Here is a 17950-nt window from a genome sequence, read left to right as displayed (position 1 = left end):
GTATTTTCATAGGTCTTCATCCATTGGTTAAGTTTATTCGGTATTATACTATAGTATACTAAACTATACATACTATAAAGTATATTACTATGATATATTATACTATAATGAGGGTATTCAGGAGTTCCCATGGAAACACAAGATTTAAAGTGGGTCCTATGACCTCAGGTGATCCAGAATTAGGGTGGATTTCCAATTCAACCTTGAAGTATTCCTCTCACGTGTGCCCAGCTGCTTGGGTTTTAATTAATTCCAGGTACAGCCATAGGTAGCCATAACTCTTATTATGCAGCTTTTGACAGTTTTCTTAATCACGTTGAGTTTATATTTTTTGTTAGCAAATTGGGACATCGTAGCAATATATCTTCTAGTATTGCTTTGAAAATACTTTGTATATGATTAATTTTATTATTCCTTCATTGAGTTTGATGATATGACTTTAATACTGTAATATGTACCATGTCAAACTTCATCACGATCCTCGTGCACTGTGAGGAGTCTTCTCTGTGTCTAATTTTTGATATTGTCATTTTTAACATGTGTTCCCTTGACACTTGGCTAAGGCTATTAAAATGAAGCAGCCAGGAGTACTGCTCTGTTCTAGCACACACATGGATAGAGATTACTCCTTTCAAAACTGTGCTGGTTAGGGATGAGGAGATGCTCAGGGGTTAGGAGCACTTGCTGCTCCTGCGAAGTGTCTAGGAACCACATTATGTGCCCCACAACCATCTGTAACTTCAGCCAGAGGGATCTCTTGTCCACGTGTGGCCTCCCCTCCGCACACTGCACTGAGTTCTACAGCCACATACACATACAAATAATTAAAAATAAAACGAGTCTTTAAAAAAAAACCTATTTCTGTTCTGCATGGAGGAGAAAGCTCGGAGTGACTGACTTTCTAGGAACATACTTGTAGATGAATGAGAGTTACCATCTGAAAATATAAAAACTATTTCTTTAGCCAAACTAAGCAATAGTTTGGTTTTTGCCTCTATGCAGTTTTTACAGTTTGCTAAATGTTTATACACACTTGCATGTTTTATGAAGTATTTTCATTTAGATCGTAATCATTGTCTAGTTCCTACGACCTGTAGCTATCTAGACCTAAGGCCTAAGACTTTATCCTAAGATACTCCTTCTGTTGCGTCTGTTTCAGGACATGATGCCCTCCCCATGTTGTCAGATCAGGAACCAACAAGTTCCGAAAATACACTGACTTTGATGGATGACTCCGGATGTGTTTTATCAAATGAGCAAAGAAGTGAACCCACAGAATTATCCCAGCATTTTGTGGAGAGCAGCTATCCCCCACTCGGTCTCCCACTGCCTCTAGAGAAAAAGCCGTGCCCTCCACTGGAAATTCCTCTGTCTTCTCACATGCAGTTCTTTCAACATCTGCTGGAACTGAAGAAATGGACAGAGTCCAGTAATCTGAAAGTGTACTTAACCCACTTTGAAAAAGACTCTTCAACAGTTTCTGATTCAGTTTCACAGTTGTTAGATGGCCTGATCACATTTTACCAGAACCTCAAACTCCCTTTCTCAAGCTTCTGGACAGAGGCTATTGCTACATTAGCCAGACTGGCGAGTGATTTTAATTTATCAAATCATATTTTTAAAAGATGTTCTAAGAAGTTGGAAGAATTTGAAAAAACTCTACTCCAGGCTATTTTAGGGAACAACAGTATAAACCGGGTAAGTAATATATTCTTTCTACTTATGACCTAATGTTTAATTCATTTTGATGAACATTCCTATTGGTGGTTCATTCACATTTGTGGCTGAGGGTCTATAACTGGGCCTGATTCATTTGTGTAATTCTCTTCCTAGTTGCATGTTTATAGCTTTCCATTGCTACTGTGTTGTTCTATTTGAGATGCTTCTGCCTCACACTTCTGCTGCTCCTAGCTTGAATTCTTTGGTAATGGGAGATATTCATAAAATGGAGCTCAGTCCAGCTTGTTCCCTGGTAGCCTCCATGTTCCTGCTCTCACTGTGGCTCCGGCTAGCTATAAGCGCCAGCCCTGGCACCCACGAGATGTTAACATAACTGCTGTCTCTGCTAGTCAGCTCCATAGTGACCATGCCCCAAAGCATGGATCTTGGGCCAACCACATCGCCCTCATGGTTCTCTGCTAAGCCCCAGACAGTACCCCCATGCTTGCGGTTCCTAGTAGAATAAAGACTTGTAATGCTTAAAGATTATCCAATGTATTTATATATTTGGAAATGCTCAATACACAAGATGCCCAACCAATTAAAATTCTTACCCAATAGCTAAACTTTTGATAGAAATTGCTACCCCAGACTGCAAGAGTTCCATGGTTCTTCCTCCATGTTGCTTCCTCTCCCTCTTTCTTTCTCCTCTCCCTTCTTTTCTTCCCAACTCCTCACTCTGCCTACCTCTTCTACTGTCCAATCACCAAGCTCCACTGCAAATACAATGTAGCAGAAAAATGTCCTACTACATTCTTTAGCTCTTGCAATTTATTTGTTTTTTAAATTGCACTTTGACTTTTTACACTTTTGGTTTTCTCTTGCTTTTGTTTATTTACTGTTGCTCAAAAAGTTTCAATTCTTTCCAGATCACCACCAATGTCCAAGGTCCTCATATTGTTACTTCTTTGATAAAGTTCCTCATGCCTAGTGTTTGGAAAGGAATCTGAGGGAAAAGTAAAAGCAAAAGTTATTAACAGTACAAGTCCTAGGCAGGGAACCAGAAGCCGAAACAGTATGGTTTAAATGTTCAAAGCAAAGTCCACTAGAATATCTTGATAGGCTCCAAATTATCTTTTGATAACATCTTACTGTTTTATGGCTGATCTCTAGAATGATGAACCTGGGATTTCAGGCTCTTTGAGAGTTGTTAAAATAGAATAGACACATCCTTCACATATGGCTTCTAGATATTTGGTCATCATTAAAACAATAATAGGTCCATCTCTGTTGGCTGTAAGTAAGTGCTACTCTATGTTGAGATCTGATGTCTTTTATCTGGGCGTTAGTTTTCTTATCAAGGATAATTAACTAGTAAATAAAAGTTATCTACGGAACATCTTATATAGATTAGAGCCATTATAATATTTGGCAGTATGAATCTGTGAACTATTGAATATACCTATCATTTTAAGTTTTGTTTATACTTTCTTACTGGTTAAGACATTGCAGCTAGACAAAATTTATCATCTCTTCCTCCTCATCTTTTGTACCACTGAGGCCAGAGGATGATCTTGTCTTCAAGGTTCTCTTGGACTTGAGACAAATCTGCTTACATGCCCATATATAGTGAGTACCTGAAAATGGCAGTCACTGTTCTTCATCCTTCCCAAGAGATTATCAGCAAGGTCTAATGAGGATGGATTTAGGAATTTTGTATCGATCAGAACTCATTAGTGCGGGTCAAGGAAGTTTTCTCTCTTCATCACGTCTAAAGACTAGCCCCTTATCGAGTTCAATACCTAGTGTCAATAAAAGGAATAGTAATTTACATCAATTTAAAAATTATATAGGATTTAACAGTTACTGTGAAATCATAATTTTATGACATTTTCTATTTCTATAGTAGCAATCAAAGAAGGTTATATATCATTAAATATTATCTATTTAAAGTCAGACTTAAAAATACAATAGAAACATAATTGCAGTGTCCTAATGAAGAGTTATTTTCTTCGTGATTCTTGTGAAAAAGAAATAAAGTCATGTGTTTTGTTGTTATTGTTGTTGTTGTTATCTCTTTGTTTGTTTCTTTGAGTGTCTGAGGATGTCATTCGAATTCTTCCTAGTGTTTCAAAAGGCTTCTGAGTGGTTTATTTATCTTTTTATTAGAACCAGTTTGTCCCATCTTCAATCAGATAATGAGAAATGGAGAAATCCTGGGTGAGACTTGTTTATCCTTACTTTCCTTCCTTAGTTCATCTGCATGCACATGTCCAGTCAGTCAGCAGAGTGTGGTCTAGTCTGTCCCCCAGAGAGGTCAAGCTAAGAATGGGCTTTCCACATTTTTTCCATGGCTTTGTCCATTACCATTTCCCATTTTCCTTCTTTCGTGAATCATACAAGCTCTGAGGGAAACCAGAAGCCCCATTTACCTATGTGATAGGTCCTGTTCTGTACCAGCCTCACATGATCTAATGATCAGTCACAGTATTAAAGATACAGCCAGATGCAGAAAGAAGGGAGACGGGATGAGGTTCATTAGCCCAGTGACCTAGTAGTAGAGCTCAAGAGTTAAGACTGAATCTCCTCATTCTAGGACCCATCTACCTACCAACTCAGAAATTTTAGTCACTTGCAGAAATCTTCTGATTATTAATTCCAGTGCTAAGAGAGAACCAGGGCACAGAACCACAACACAGCAAAATGAAAGTCCCCCATTGTAAACAGCACAACATCCAGTATCTAGGTTTCACTCTGATCTTGGCAGCTCTGCAGACTTGGGCAGCTCTGTTTCTCTAGCTCTGCCATTCGCAGCACACACAGCACATCTGCTCATCACGTAATCCTGGCATTTCCTTTGGCTTTTGTGCCATCAAAACCAATACCATGTGGGAGATTCTTACACATTACCAAGTTTGGTTTACAAATGGCCTTTGGTCCTCTGGATGGTAGTCTTGTGTGCTGAGTCTTAAGAAATACTTTCCAGAGGATTCATCTCAACAGTACTGGTCTCATATTAGCCACAGCCAATTCTTCAGCCCCAGCTGAACAGAAGCACACAAATATCACCTGAATGACCCCGAGATAATCCCAATGGACTCCAACTTCCATCAGAACCTTCATAAAACCAGGTCTCCTAGCCCTTTATTAGCCAAAGCTGATGGGCAGGCTTGGCCCTCCCTCCCAGGCTTCCCTCTGGTGCCCATCAAATTCCTATCTGGTCCCCAGATGAACAGGCTGTAGGCCTTTCAGGAGATAATTGTGACTTGGCCCAGAGTCTAATGCCACCCAATTGAAAAAAGTTACATGCAGGCTATGGGTACTTTTAGATTTGACCAACAAGGTTTCAGACAGGGCTGGCCTTCATTCGGGCCACTGATATTTGCCAACTATTCTGCCAATTGCTCAACAGAAACTGGCTGTTCATCTCTACCTTCCCTATTAGATCTCACTATACAACCATCATGACAAGGGTTCAAAGTTGTAACAAGTAGCACCTGTAATAGCAGTCACCTGTAATTGAAGAGAATGTAGATCTTCAAGAAGAGATATGTAAAGCTGCCCTTGGTGGAGCAGGGGTATCCATTTGGAAGAAAAAATGGTCTTTTCGCAAAAACACTTTTAGCTACTAACAGTATCATCTACCTTTTTGGAGATTGCTTGGCCCCAGGGACCAGGCCAATGGCAGACCAAGGGCATGGTATCTGAGGTGAAAAATCAGGACCAGAGACAGTAAAATTAGATACTACATACTCCTACTCAAAGATAGGAAGCCAGTACCAAAGCTAATCCTTCCAGGTACTTAGAACATGGCAGTCTGACTTCAGGGTCTCTGTGTTTAATACTTTCTTGCTTTACTGGCCCTGACAATGAGGGGTTTCTGCTTTGCCTGGTGGGCCTCTCTGTTGCCACTGGAGGCTTTCCTGACTATGCTTCCTTTATTGACAGTAATGGCAGGAATTGTGAAGTACTTAGGAAACACTAAATTTATAACATTGAAAAACAATCTAACTCTCAATCCATGCCAAGCTCACCTTTGACTGTGGAAACTTTCTACCCTGTTGGTTACTACATATTTCCCAACAGAGGCCACTTAGGCCAGGCCCTTGTGTAGAAAAAAAGAAAGAAAAAAGATTTTCCTTTCTTAAAGTCCATGGACCAAAGATACCCAAATGGCCAAGGACATGTGGTAGGGGAGACTTGGTACATACTACCCATCTGTAGAAAAAGAATATATCGGAACATCTTCCAAATCTTTGTCTCCTTCTTCTGAGCTTCCGAGAGAGATATTATAGACATGCCATTGGCACCTATATCTACTCATTTCTTAGTAGCAACAATAAAAGAAAACAGAACACGTTCAGAATATTTGATCTATATGTCCCTTGAATACACTGGGATCCTACAGAATTCCTATTCATATAAAGTCTAAGATTCAGAAAAAAAAGTCTCTGGAGTAGATGTTTTCATTGATTTACCTTTTTCTAATTTATAATCTATAAGCAAAGCCAATCCATACTTAGAGTGAATGATATACTCCATGAAAGTGTGAGATGCCTTTCTTCCTCAGCCTGTTTATGTCACAGCAACTGGAAAGTGAAAACAAAAGTAGGGGGCCTAGAACATGATGGGATACAGACGAAGCTGACATGGAGAGGCCCAGCTCCCTCCTTCCCCTCTGTCCCACGTTTCTTTTTTTTCTTTTTCTTTTCTTTTTTTAGTTAATCTGACTAGATCTAGAATAACATGGTGAAAACAATAGGAAAACTGAGTATTGCTACCTTTTTGAAAATATTTTGAATTTTATTGATTGATTATTATTTTAGCTGTACAATTTTGTACATATCCTTTATTTCACTGTCATGACACCCTACAATGTCTGTTTTGTTTTACTCATATATTAAATGCTTTTCCAATACATGTTGAGATTGCCACCCTCACTAATGTGCTGTATCATGTTAATTGGCTGTCATGAATGGAACGTTCCCTGTATCTTTGGGATTCATTTTAAGTGAACATGATATTTGATCATTTAATTATTTTTGTTGAATTTGGCTTGCATTCCATTAAAGACTTTCTTAAATAATTTCAAAGAAACTATCTTAGTAACTTTTTTCCCATAAAGTATCTCTCATGTTTTTGGTGACCTATAATAAAAGTTAGATATATTTTGAAATTGTTTCTATTATTAGAAAGGGCTCAAGAAAAACTAGTTTTGAGTCTTTGATTTTTTTTTATAAGATTCATCTTTATATTCAAATCTATAAAAATAGGATGGAGTTGTTGGCAAGATTTTTATTCAATATTACTTACCCTGTTTTATATTAGTCTGTGTATGCTTCTTATTCTGCTTCATTCAGTATTGTTTAAGTTTTGTTTTCTGAGAGTTTATCTATTTATTCTGTTGTTAAGTTTGTTAAGAGTGTTCATATATTAATATATTAATATTCATTTTATGCCCTAGACATCCAGTGTGTCTCCTTGTATTCCTAATTTTACTTAATTTTTCTTTGTGTCTTTGTTTTAAGATTTGATCATTTCTCCATCATATAAAATTTATATCAATTTTACCTTTAAAATATTTATGTTGCTCTTTTTTCCTTTTCTTTTTCCTTTTCCTTTTCCTTTTCCTTTTCCTTTTTCTTTTCCTTTTGCTATGTTCTAATCTTTACTGTTGCATCCCCTTGGCTAATCTGGGGCTTTGTTCTTAGTAGACTTTAATGTTTCACTTACAGTAATGGATAGCACATTGGGAGAGAAGGTCAATAAAGCAACCATCTACTTGAGCAACAGCATAGCCCAAATGGTTTTAGCTGGCGTTGACAGAGCTCTCCCCTCAACAGAAGAAGAATGCTTGTTCTTTTCAAGCACACTTACAGGGTCCTCCAGAATAAATCATAAATGAGTCATAGAACAAGCCTTGATGATTGTAAAGGTTTTAAATCATTCAGTGTATCTTTTCTGACAACAGCATATTAAAGCTAGAATTGAATAAAAATAAGTAAAATGGGAAAATTTATAAGAATGTAGAAACGAAACAACCATTTGGCAATCACAAGCAGCAGATAGAAAAGCAAACGAAATTTAAAAAGTATCTCATGGGGAATGAAAATTTACCTATATGCATGGATTTCAACAAAAAGCTGATAGAAAAAGGAAATGTAAGGGTAAGTGCCTACATTAGAAAGGAATGAAATCTCAAAATATAACAACAAAACCCAAAACTGGTGTGTTAAACACAGATCTACAGCTTAAATTAGTAAAATTAAAGTCTTAATTACGAGTTGGGATCTTGAATAAGTTACCTAACTTGCATATCTGTAAAGTAGAACTGAGAAATGTGACTGCATCATAGGATTGTTGGAAATTTTCACTGAGAAAATAGCATGCCATTTGACATCATATAAACACTAAATATGAATTTCATCTCTCTCCTTTTCTTTGTTAACATCATTTTTATTGTTATTCTTTAATCTTTTTTTACAGTTCAGTCATTATGTCCCCTACCAGTCTACTCCTCAACTGTTGCTCATACCATTCCTCACACCCTCCACCCCCACCCCCACCTTCACCCTACCACTGTCTCCAAATCCTCACACCCAGCCCCCTACCCCCACTCCACCAGACCTCCCTACTCCCTGGGGCCTCAAGTCTCAAGAGGGTTAAATGCATCTTCACTCACTGAGGCCAGACCAGGCAGTCCTCTGCTGTATACGTGTTGGGGGCCTCATATCAGCTGGTGTATGCTGCCTGGTTGGTAGCTCAGTGTCTGAGAGATCTCAGGGGTCTGGGTTAGTTGAGACTGCTGGTCTTCCTACAGGGTCACCCTCCTCTTCATCTTCTTCCAGTTTTTCCCTAATTCAATCACAGGGTCCCCAGCTTCTGTCTATTGGTTGGATATGAAAGAGTCTGCATCTGACTCTTTCAGGTGTTTGTTGGGCCTCTCATAGGACAACAGTGTTAGGCTCCTATCTGTAAGCATGCCATAGCAGCAGTAATAGTGTCAGGCTTTGGAGCCTCTCCTTAAGCTGGATCCTAATTTGAGCTGGTCACTGAAACTTCTTTCCCTCAGTGTCGTCTCCATTTTTCTCCCTGCAGTTCTTTTAGACAAGAACAATTCTGGGTCACAATTTTTGACTGTGGGATGGCAACCTCATCCCTCCACTTGTTGTTCTCTTTCTATTGTAGGTGGACTCTACAAGTTCCCTCTCCCCATTGTATGTCATTTCATCCAAGGTCCCTCCCTGTGAATCCTGAAAGTCTCTCACCTCCTAGGTCTCTGGTATATTCTAGAAGGTTCCCCAACCTACTACCTTCTGAGGTTGTCTCTTTCCATTCTGCTGACCGTCAGGGCTTCACTTCTGTTTCTCCCCTGCCAATACCTGATCATGTTCCCCTTTTCCCCTCCATGTCCCATCTCCCACTGTTTTCTGCCTGAGGTCACTAGTATCCCAATGAGGATTCTCTCCTTTAAAAATAATAATTAAAAAAAATGTTGATTTATTTTTATCTTATATGTAGGGCTGTTTTGCCTCTGTATATAGATGTGTACCGTGTAGATACTGTGAGTGAAGAGGAAAGAATGCATTGAGTCATCTGGAGGGAAATTACAGTGTCAGTCTCTGTGTCACCCTCTGTGGGTGAGGGAACTGACTGGATCCTCTGCAAAGAAGCAAGTCCTCCATATTCAGAGGCAGATGCTCACAGCTAACCATTGAACTGATCAAGGGGTTCCTAATGGAGGAGTAAGAGTGAAGACCATAGGAGCTGAAAGGATTTGCAGACCCCATGAGGAGAGCAACAATACCAACTAACCAGAGCTCCCAAGGTCTAAACCACCAGCGTGGGAGCACTTAGGGAGGGATCTATGGCTCTAGCTGTATATGTAGGGGAGGATGGCCCTGTTGGGCATAGGTGAGAGAAGAGATCCTTGGTCCCATGAAGGCTGGATGCCGTGTGGGGGAATTCGAGGGTGGGGAGGTGGGTGTAGGGGGGGTAGGTAGGGGCACATCTGCAGAGAAGCAGGAGGAAGGTCGATGGGATAGGGGGTTCCTGGGCAGGGGGAGGGGGAGTGAGGTAAGGGGATAACATCTGAACTGTAAATGAAATATCCAATAAAAAAAAAAAAAGAAAGAAAAAAAAAAGAAGCAAGTCCTCTTCATTGCTGGACTGTGTCTCCAGACCACTGATGAGGACCCCTTTTTACTGAAAATAGGATAAAAATACAAGGCCTCTTATGTCTCCCGTTCCTCTGTACATTTGAAGATCATAAGTTCCTACCCTAGCAGCATGTCTTAATGACATAGTATATACATTCCTCGGATGCTTGCATTTGTCAGATAATTACACGTTGTGCACAAAAACACTCACTAATCTTCTACAGCTGCAGCTTGCAGTGACTAGTAGGATTTCATCAAATTTCTTTTCTTCAATTTTAATTATGGAACTCTATGAATTAACTATTTGAGTGTCCATTTCACTGACTGTTTTCACTGGTCTCTTCCTGGAAATTTCCAACATGTGATGGTTCAGATCTGAAGTTTTATAGTTGATGATTTCCTCAGAGAGGGCTGTTTTTATTGTTGTGTGTTTTGTGTGTGTGTGTGTGTGTGTGTGTGTGTGTGTGTGTTTGCACGCATGCACGCACACGCTCAAGTACACGAATTCTTTTTTTGTTTTTATGCTGGAATCAAAGTGATATTTGTTCAGACTAATTTAAAGCAATTTGTAGATAAATCAGATCTCCTTTTCCCTATCAGTCTGTGTGTCTTAGTCATATCTTAAAATTAATTTTTGTCATAATCGTGTTGATCAGTGAAGCAAGTAACCTTTTAGCTTGACTGTGCAGGCAGTAGCATTGGTTATGCACGTCCTTATTGCGAGGTAAGGCATCATTGCAGTAATGCCTCGGCTTTTGTTTTCATGTGTTTGTTCCTTCTCAAAGCCTTTGCTATCCTCTATAATTTTTTATTTTGTCATAGGCGTTTATCAATGTGTTTAGAGTGTGCCAGAAGGATTTAAAACAAAAAAAAACTAGATTAAGTTGGCTTTGTTTTACATTATTTCTCAGGAAAAAAAAAATAAGTGGAATTTAAGATTCTGTCTTAGTCACTGTTCTGTTGCTCTGAAAACACACCATGACCAAGGCAGCTCTTATAAAAGAAAGCATTGAATTAGGGCCCTCTATTATCATGACAGGGATCATGGTGGCAGACAGCCAGACCTTGTTCTGGAGAAGTAGCTGAGAGGTACATCCTCAACCACCTGTAGCAAGCCAGGGGTGGGGAGACGAGAGGAGGAGAGAGAGGTGGGGGTAGATATTGGTCCTTGTGTGGGCTTTTGAACACTCAAAGTCCACTCCTAGAGGCATATCACCTCCAACAAGGTCATACCTACTCCCAACAAGGCCACACCTAATCTAGGCCTAACCCCTATAAGACCACACCTAATGTTTCCCAAACATACTACCAATAATGACTAAGCTTTCAAAATATTGACCTGTGTAGACCATTTTCATTCAAAGAACCACAGGTTCCATGTCCCATTTCCACTTATACATGGAGCCAATGTTAAATGCAGGATTATTTTTTGCAGTTAAATATCATACTATTTATTAAAACATTTGTGTCATAAGGTACAATCTATGTGCTCATTTTGTAAAATACATCAGTATGTAAACACAGTAGTTTTAGATTTTTTTTTTTTTGCAGTAATTTTAGCTTTCAGTGTTCAGGTTGGTGAAGAAGAAACATCCAGAACAGCACTGTGTTCAATTTAATTTCAGAGCATATTGTACATCTCAGTATCTCTAAGTTAATTACTAGGAGTCTGGATTCATAATCTACCTTAGAGCTTCAAAAGCACTCACACTGAGAGTCTATTATCTGTTCTGACCACAGCTCAGAACCATGTAATGGCTATTAGTGCTATCTTCAGTTTATAGATGTACAAACAGAGGTCAGACAAGTTAAAAGTCTCATTCAAAGTACTCAATTAACTCGTAATGAAAAGACTGGGTCTCAGATCTAAGTATATGATGACAAATTCTTCTGTCAACTGTATCATATTTCCATTTTAGTTTTACAAATTAGTTGTGCATTTTTTCCTAAATGCAGATGAAACAAGCTGTCTCATATTTATGGCCTAAAATACATTCCTTGGGAAACAAACACCTTAGTAATTTTTTTCTCTCAATTTCATAGGAGGAATATTTGCAGTTTGCTTTGGTAAGTGGTACAGATATTCATATTTATAGATAGCAGAAAAGAAAATGCCCTGCTCTGCTGTCCAGTGTAGAATCACCTTGCTTTCTTTATTGGCTCTAAGTAACTGTAGCTTGGAAACTTTATAATTGCATGCCCAGGCTCAAAATGTCCTTTCAAACTAAACATAAATTATATAGTTATCATTGTATCTAAATTAAAACAATCTCCCTTCTGTTTAACATTTTTTTTTGTGAAATGTATTTTGAATTCTCTTGAAGCTTTATAGATGAACATAAATGAAAACTTGTCTCCACATTACTCATAGCTCTTCATCTCTAGGTCACCAAGTTAAACACTGCTGTAAAGAACAGTTTCCCTCTTAAGGTAGTATTAATCACAAGGTATCTTTGTGCAAGACTTTTTTTATTTTCTGTATACTCCACCTACTTAGTATTTATTTTCCACTATAGTTCTTTAGATTTATTAAAATGGGTACACATGTCTACACATAGCCATGTATCTTTTCCATAGTTCTGTGATCTTGTTAGTCCTAACATCATCCTTAGCTGAGGCCCAGGGGGGCTTTCTCTAGCTTGCTGGTGATTTCATCTTACTCTTTGGTTATACAGGGAAGTAGGTCCTGCCTTTTTCATGTTGCTCTCTCGTGTGGTGATGTAAAGCTGTCTTACAGTCATCTTCCTATATCTGATGGGTTAAACTGCCATGTGAAGGAGAATAAAGCCCAGGGAATAACATACATTTTATCAAGAACTAGGTTAAGTCAACCCTGAGGCCAACAAAATTTATAGATTTCCAGTCATATGTTTCAGTGCATTTTGTTAACATTTAAGGACATTTGAGCTATTTTTTTCTTTTGAAAATTCAAGTACAACATGGCTTAACTGGATAATTTTTACAAATTGTTTTGGAGTTAATGATAGGTGGGATGATGGGATTATTTTGGGATTCAAATCCTCACTTTGAGCAACATCAGTATTATTGGTTAGAAGTAGAGAAGTGGTGTAGGTTAGCTACTCATACAGCATTCTTTTCTGGGAAAAAAAAATGACTGTCCCAAGAGGAAAACCATGTGTCTTCTACTACAGATGATTCAGAGAAGGAGAGAGATTATATTACATCAGACTTTATAAAAAAAAACAAGACTTCCTAATTGACCTTTAATATTTGATCATAAATGTTTTCATATAATTCAGTATTTTAAATTTCTGAAGTAGGATTCTAACAGGAAAAATTGATCTTGAAAATAACGTGAGGGAACCAGACAGAAAACAGGAAAATCCTGAAAATTAAAATGTATAAATATGTGTGCAATTTGATATTCTCAGAAAGATTAAAACATGCTGCACAGTCACTAAAAAAGAATAAGGTTCTTCCATTTTTTTTCAGGAAATGGAAAAGACCGTTTAAAAGGTAAGAACATAGTGATAAAATATAGAAATTAAAAAGTTAGAAGGTCAGCTAAGAAAAGCTCCCAGGATGTACAAGAAAAGGAAAGGTAAATATATAGAAACAGAAAAAGAATCAGAGTCTACCAGTAGAGCAGTGTTTGGATTGTAGAATTTCCAGAAAGAGCAAGCTGAGAAAAATAGGAGGAGGGGAGAATAATGGTAGAAAATATTTTAAGATATTTAGGGAAGGATGGAGGGAAGACAAATTGTGGTTGAGATGTATTCAAAAAAAAAAAAAACCAAACAAACAATTATAAAGATAGCAACCTTCTTGGATGTTACTGGGTGTTAATTTTTGGTAAATGAATTAGCAAAAATTAGAAATAATCAATTGTGTTAGTTAGGGTTGTCTAGAGTCACAGAACTTATGTAATGTCTCTCTATATTGAGGAAATTTATTGTGATTGCTTACAGCCTGTAGTCCAACTAACCCAGCAATGGTCAGCTGTTAATGGGAAGTACAAGAATCTAGTAGTTGCTCAGTCCCACGAGGCTAGTTGTTTCAGCTGGTCTTCTGTAGAAGTAGGTTCCAACAGATGTGCTGGCAAGTAAGTGCAAGCAGGCCATGAAGATTGAATCTTCCTTCTTCCAGTGTCCTTAGACTTCCAATGTCCTTAGGTCTCCAGCAGAAGGTGTAGCCCAAATTAAAGGTGTGTACCACCATGACTGGATCTGGCACTTGCATTGTTCCAGGCTGACCTTGAACTCAAAGATCTTGTCTCAGTCTCCTGGGATTAAAGTCTTGTACTATCCTGCCTGGTCCTAAGCTTTTTATGGCCTCAAGATTTCCATGCCAAGATCCAGGTCAGAAACTTGTATCTTCCAGCTTCAAGATCTGGATCACAAGTGAGCCCTCTGATTCTGGATTCTATTTCATTCAAGATATAGTCAAGTTGACAACCAAGAATAGCCATTACACCTATACATAGGGGATGACGAGGAGGGAACAAGTGAGCTGATGAGAATGAGTGTCGATGGCAGTCAAATCTAACCATCTAAAATGGAAAACTAGGTGTACTCTTTAATGATGAAGGTAAACACCAAACCAGCCAGCCAAGAACACTTCAGACAGAATGATGGAGAAAGGGGTACAGTATTACCTTCCTAGTAATAAGCATAGCCCTGAATGATAGCATATGTGTGAACTTGTTGCATACTATTAAAAATACTAAGAACATATGAATTAAGGAAGGAGATTTATAGCAATTGACTGTGGGTTTGAGGTAGAGAGGATGGAGAAATAGACATGAAGATTGTTTCAAGGATTTGATAACTTCTGCAAGAAGAGATGCTATTGGCCAAGGAGAAGCATATCCCAAGTCTCCATTCTTACCCAAAGTTTAATAATGACTGCAACATAACTGTAAGACAGATAGCAAAGCCAACCATTAATCAGTATTATAGTGTGACGCTCAAGACAGAGCACTGGCCATGAGGTAAATTTTAGAGGTAGTAGAGATGGATGCTTTTGTTTGTATGTTTTTAAATAATTAGAAAACAAATTACAAATAGAAAGAGGGCATTATCGGGGGCCTGGGAAAACAACAGTATCATGTAAAGATAACAATTACTGTAAATAAATTAAAGAATTAGAACCAGAAACTTAGGTGGAAAGTTAGGAAATTACTGGTATATAAAGTAACAAAGGAAGGTTTTCCAAAACAATGGAACGTTCAAACCTTCTGCATTTTACTCAGGTTCCATAAAGTCAGAACTAAATGATGTTCTAGGTTACAGTCATTTCTTATAGATGTCTAACTAGATCACTTGGTGCTATTGTTATAAATTTGCTTTAGCTGTTTCAAATCTTAATGTATTGCTGATCATTACTCTACTCATACAAATCAGGTGGAAGGCCAGCTTGGTGGCTCAGTGGGTAAAAGACTGGTAGTGAAGAAGTGAATTCAACAGTGGATCACAGCATGAAAGGAGAGAACTGACTTCTGGAAGTTATTCTCTGATTCCGTACATGAGCCATGGAACAGGCATACCTGCACTCATATTTCACACACACATGCATGCACACAGACATAGAGACTTATATACATATACACACCTGCACACACACACCTATTGAAATACATACAGCCACATATCACACACACAAATTAAATTTAAAATTGAATAGATTCATCTTTGAGTTAATGTTGGCAACCTGGATAGCTATTCAAATTAATTGCATCGTACATTTTTGAATATTTCATTATCTAATTTGGTTATATTTTTGGTGGGCTTAAGGCAAAAAGAAGAGAGAGGAGAGAAAAAAAGAAAAGGAGGTTTCAAAGGCTGGCATGTAACTCAGCAGCAGTGCTTGCCTCAGAAGTCCTTAGGTTCCATTCCCACAACCATAGAACAAAACAAGCAAACAGCCAAAAATAAATCAAGAAACAAAAGAAAAAACAACACACAAAAGGTATAAGAGTATGGCAGGACCATGACAAAATTACAAAATTCAGGACAGGAGCCATGCCCATAAACATAAACAGTTCTGTAATCATTTTTTTTTTAAATTCTGGGTAACTTAGTAAAGTAAGGCATTATTAATGATATTAATACCTATCTCCTAATAACGTGCTATATGATGGTATAGATGGCCACGGCAAATCTAAACAGAGAGACTCTACTTCTCTTTACGTTTTTTTAATTACAAAAGCTCATATCATTGCAGATAGATTTCGCCAAGGCCTGCTATTCTTTCCCACAGCACATGGATGCTAGTTCCTGCTTTAAGGTACTTAGACCTTCCGATACTCAGACTATGGTTAAGGGATCAGCCACGTGAGCATGGCCTGAAACTTTGTTAAAATACAGGCGCTTGAGCCCCTACCTCAGAACAATAGAATTTCAGTATGTATTTTAATAAGGTCCCCAGGTAGTTCATACAGACATTAAACTTTAGAAACACCTCATTAACAGGTTTTGATTCCAACTTCTAATTTGTTAGACCTACATTTACTGAGTTCTTGCTAACTACTTTGAAATGATCAGTAGGTGTTATTTTAGCAACAGTCTGGGAAGGTCGTTTTTCCTCCATAACCGATATGAAAACTGAGATGTAAAAGAGGACATCTTTACTTGTAGCTGCATCGCATAGAAGTCCAAGGGCTTTTTCTGAGGTTTGATGATTTGTTTCATTGTGAGTTTTACTCTTGAATTCTAAAAGTGAATTATCATGAAATACAAGGTCTTCTTTTATAAATCCAAAAGGAGAGGTTTTTTTTTTAATTAGTCCTCAAGGTGTATTCTAAGGTTTTTGTTTTGTTTTAGTTGGTTGGTTTTGTTTTTCTTTTGTTTTATGAAAAGGAACATCAAGTTGAACAAAATGCCAGATACTAGATGCTTCCAGTGTGAACTTGTCATGATTTTTTTTAGTAAAGTTTAAGTATAATATTTAATCACGAATACACATCAACTAATATTTGAATATAGTTATACACAAATACAGGGGTTTTGGTGCTTAATTTTGTTCTTACTTATATGAAAAGATGCTAAAAGCCAGAGGACCAGGGCATCGGCTGTAAAAGAATGTCCTCTATAAATGAAAGGGAAGCCTTACTCATGAAATCTCAAAAATATGACTACCTAAACAAGACCTTCAGTACACCACCGTTAGATGGCATGCCAGTGTGGATGAGGAAATTTCATACAGCCCAACATGTAGATGAAGAGCTACAGGTAATAAGTGGCTGCTGAGAGAAGGGGAAACAGTCTTCTCCAGGTCTGAGTCCCCTGATAGATTATCTACTCCCGAGTGATCAGTCCTACATAAATACACATGGGCAACACTACGTGGGTACAGTAGGCTATATGCAATATACACACACACATGCACACACACATGCATACACACACATGCCTGCATACATACACACACATGCACACACCTACACACACTCGAGCACATATATGCAAGCATACATGCATGCACATACACACACATATGCACACATTTACATACATGCAAGCATGCATGCATGCACACACATGCACATGTGCATGTATATGTATAACTAAAGAAATTACATCAGGAATTTGAGAGGAATTTGTGGAACACTGGAGAAGGGGAGAAGAAGGGGTGTAGATAATGTAAATACAGTATGCTTATGGAATTCTCGATTTTAACTTAATAGACGTTTTCTTTTGAAAATAAATCTGAAATGCCTAAAGTTACCTAACAAAGCTAAATTAAGAAAAATAAGTTTAGAAAACTTAAGTATAGAATGCTTTATGGGTTATGTACTAGCTGTTGTGAAATCAACACTGTTCCTGATTTGAACTTTGACCAAGGATACATCCCACGAGATATACTGGATCTCAAGGCATAGGATGATTCCAGTGGTGTCACGGGTGATTTCAGAGATGAGAGCTGATCCAAGCTGTCATCACTATGCTAAGAGGCATTGTATTTAAACTCAGTACACAAATATGTGCACTAACACATATCCTACCTCGTAACTTGCAGAACATGCTGTCATTTCCTATTGCATCTAGTGTGTGAACTATGTAACATCTCTGTGATGCAGTGAACACTGGTACCTTAATATGTTGTTTGCTTTCCCTCTGTGTGAAGAGACACCTATCGTTTGCTGACTGTTCTTTTTAAACAATGATGACATT

General features: G+C 38.0%; 1 protein-coding gene across 1 annotated transcript in view; it reads left to right on the top strand.

Annotated features, from left to right (window-relative positions):
* Mei4 (meiotic double-stranded break formation protein 4) overlaps positions 1-17950 on the top strand; it is a 163309-nt gene that overhangs the window by 53252 nt on the left and 92107 nt on the right. Inside the window, exon 3 of the mRNA XM_028756246.1 lies at positions 1160-1698. Within this exon, the coding sequence (XP_028612079.1) occupies positions 1160-1698 (539 nt within the window). The remainder of the gene's footprint in view (positions 1-1159; positions 1699-17950) is intronic.

Source organism: Grammomys surdaster, unplaced genomic scaffold (assembly GCF_004785775.1).
Source record: "Grammomys surdaster isolate TR1022 unplaced genomic scaffold, NIH_TR_1.0 126113, whole genome shotgun sequence".
NCBI classification, from domain to species: Eukaryota; Metazoa; Chordata; class Mammalia; order Rodentia; family Muridae; genus Grammomys; species Grammomys surdaster.
The sequence above is the reverse complement of the archived record's forward strand: the minus strand, read 5'-3'. Positions and strand labels throughout refer to the sequence as shown.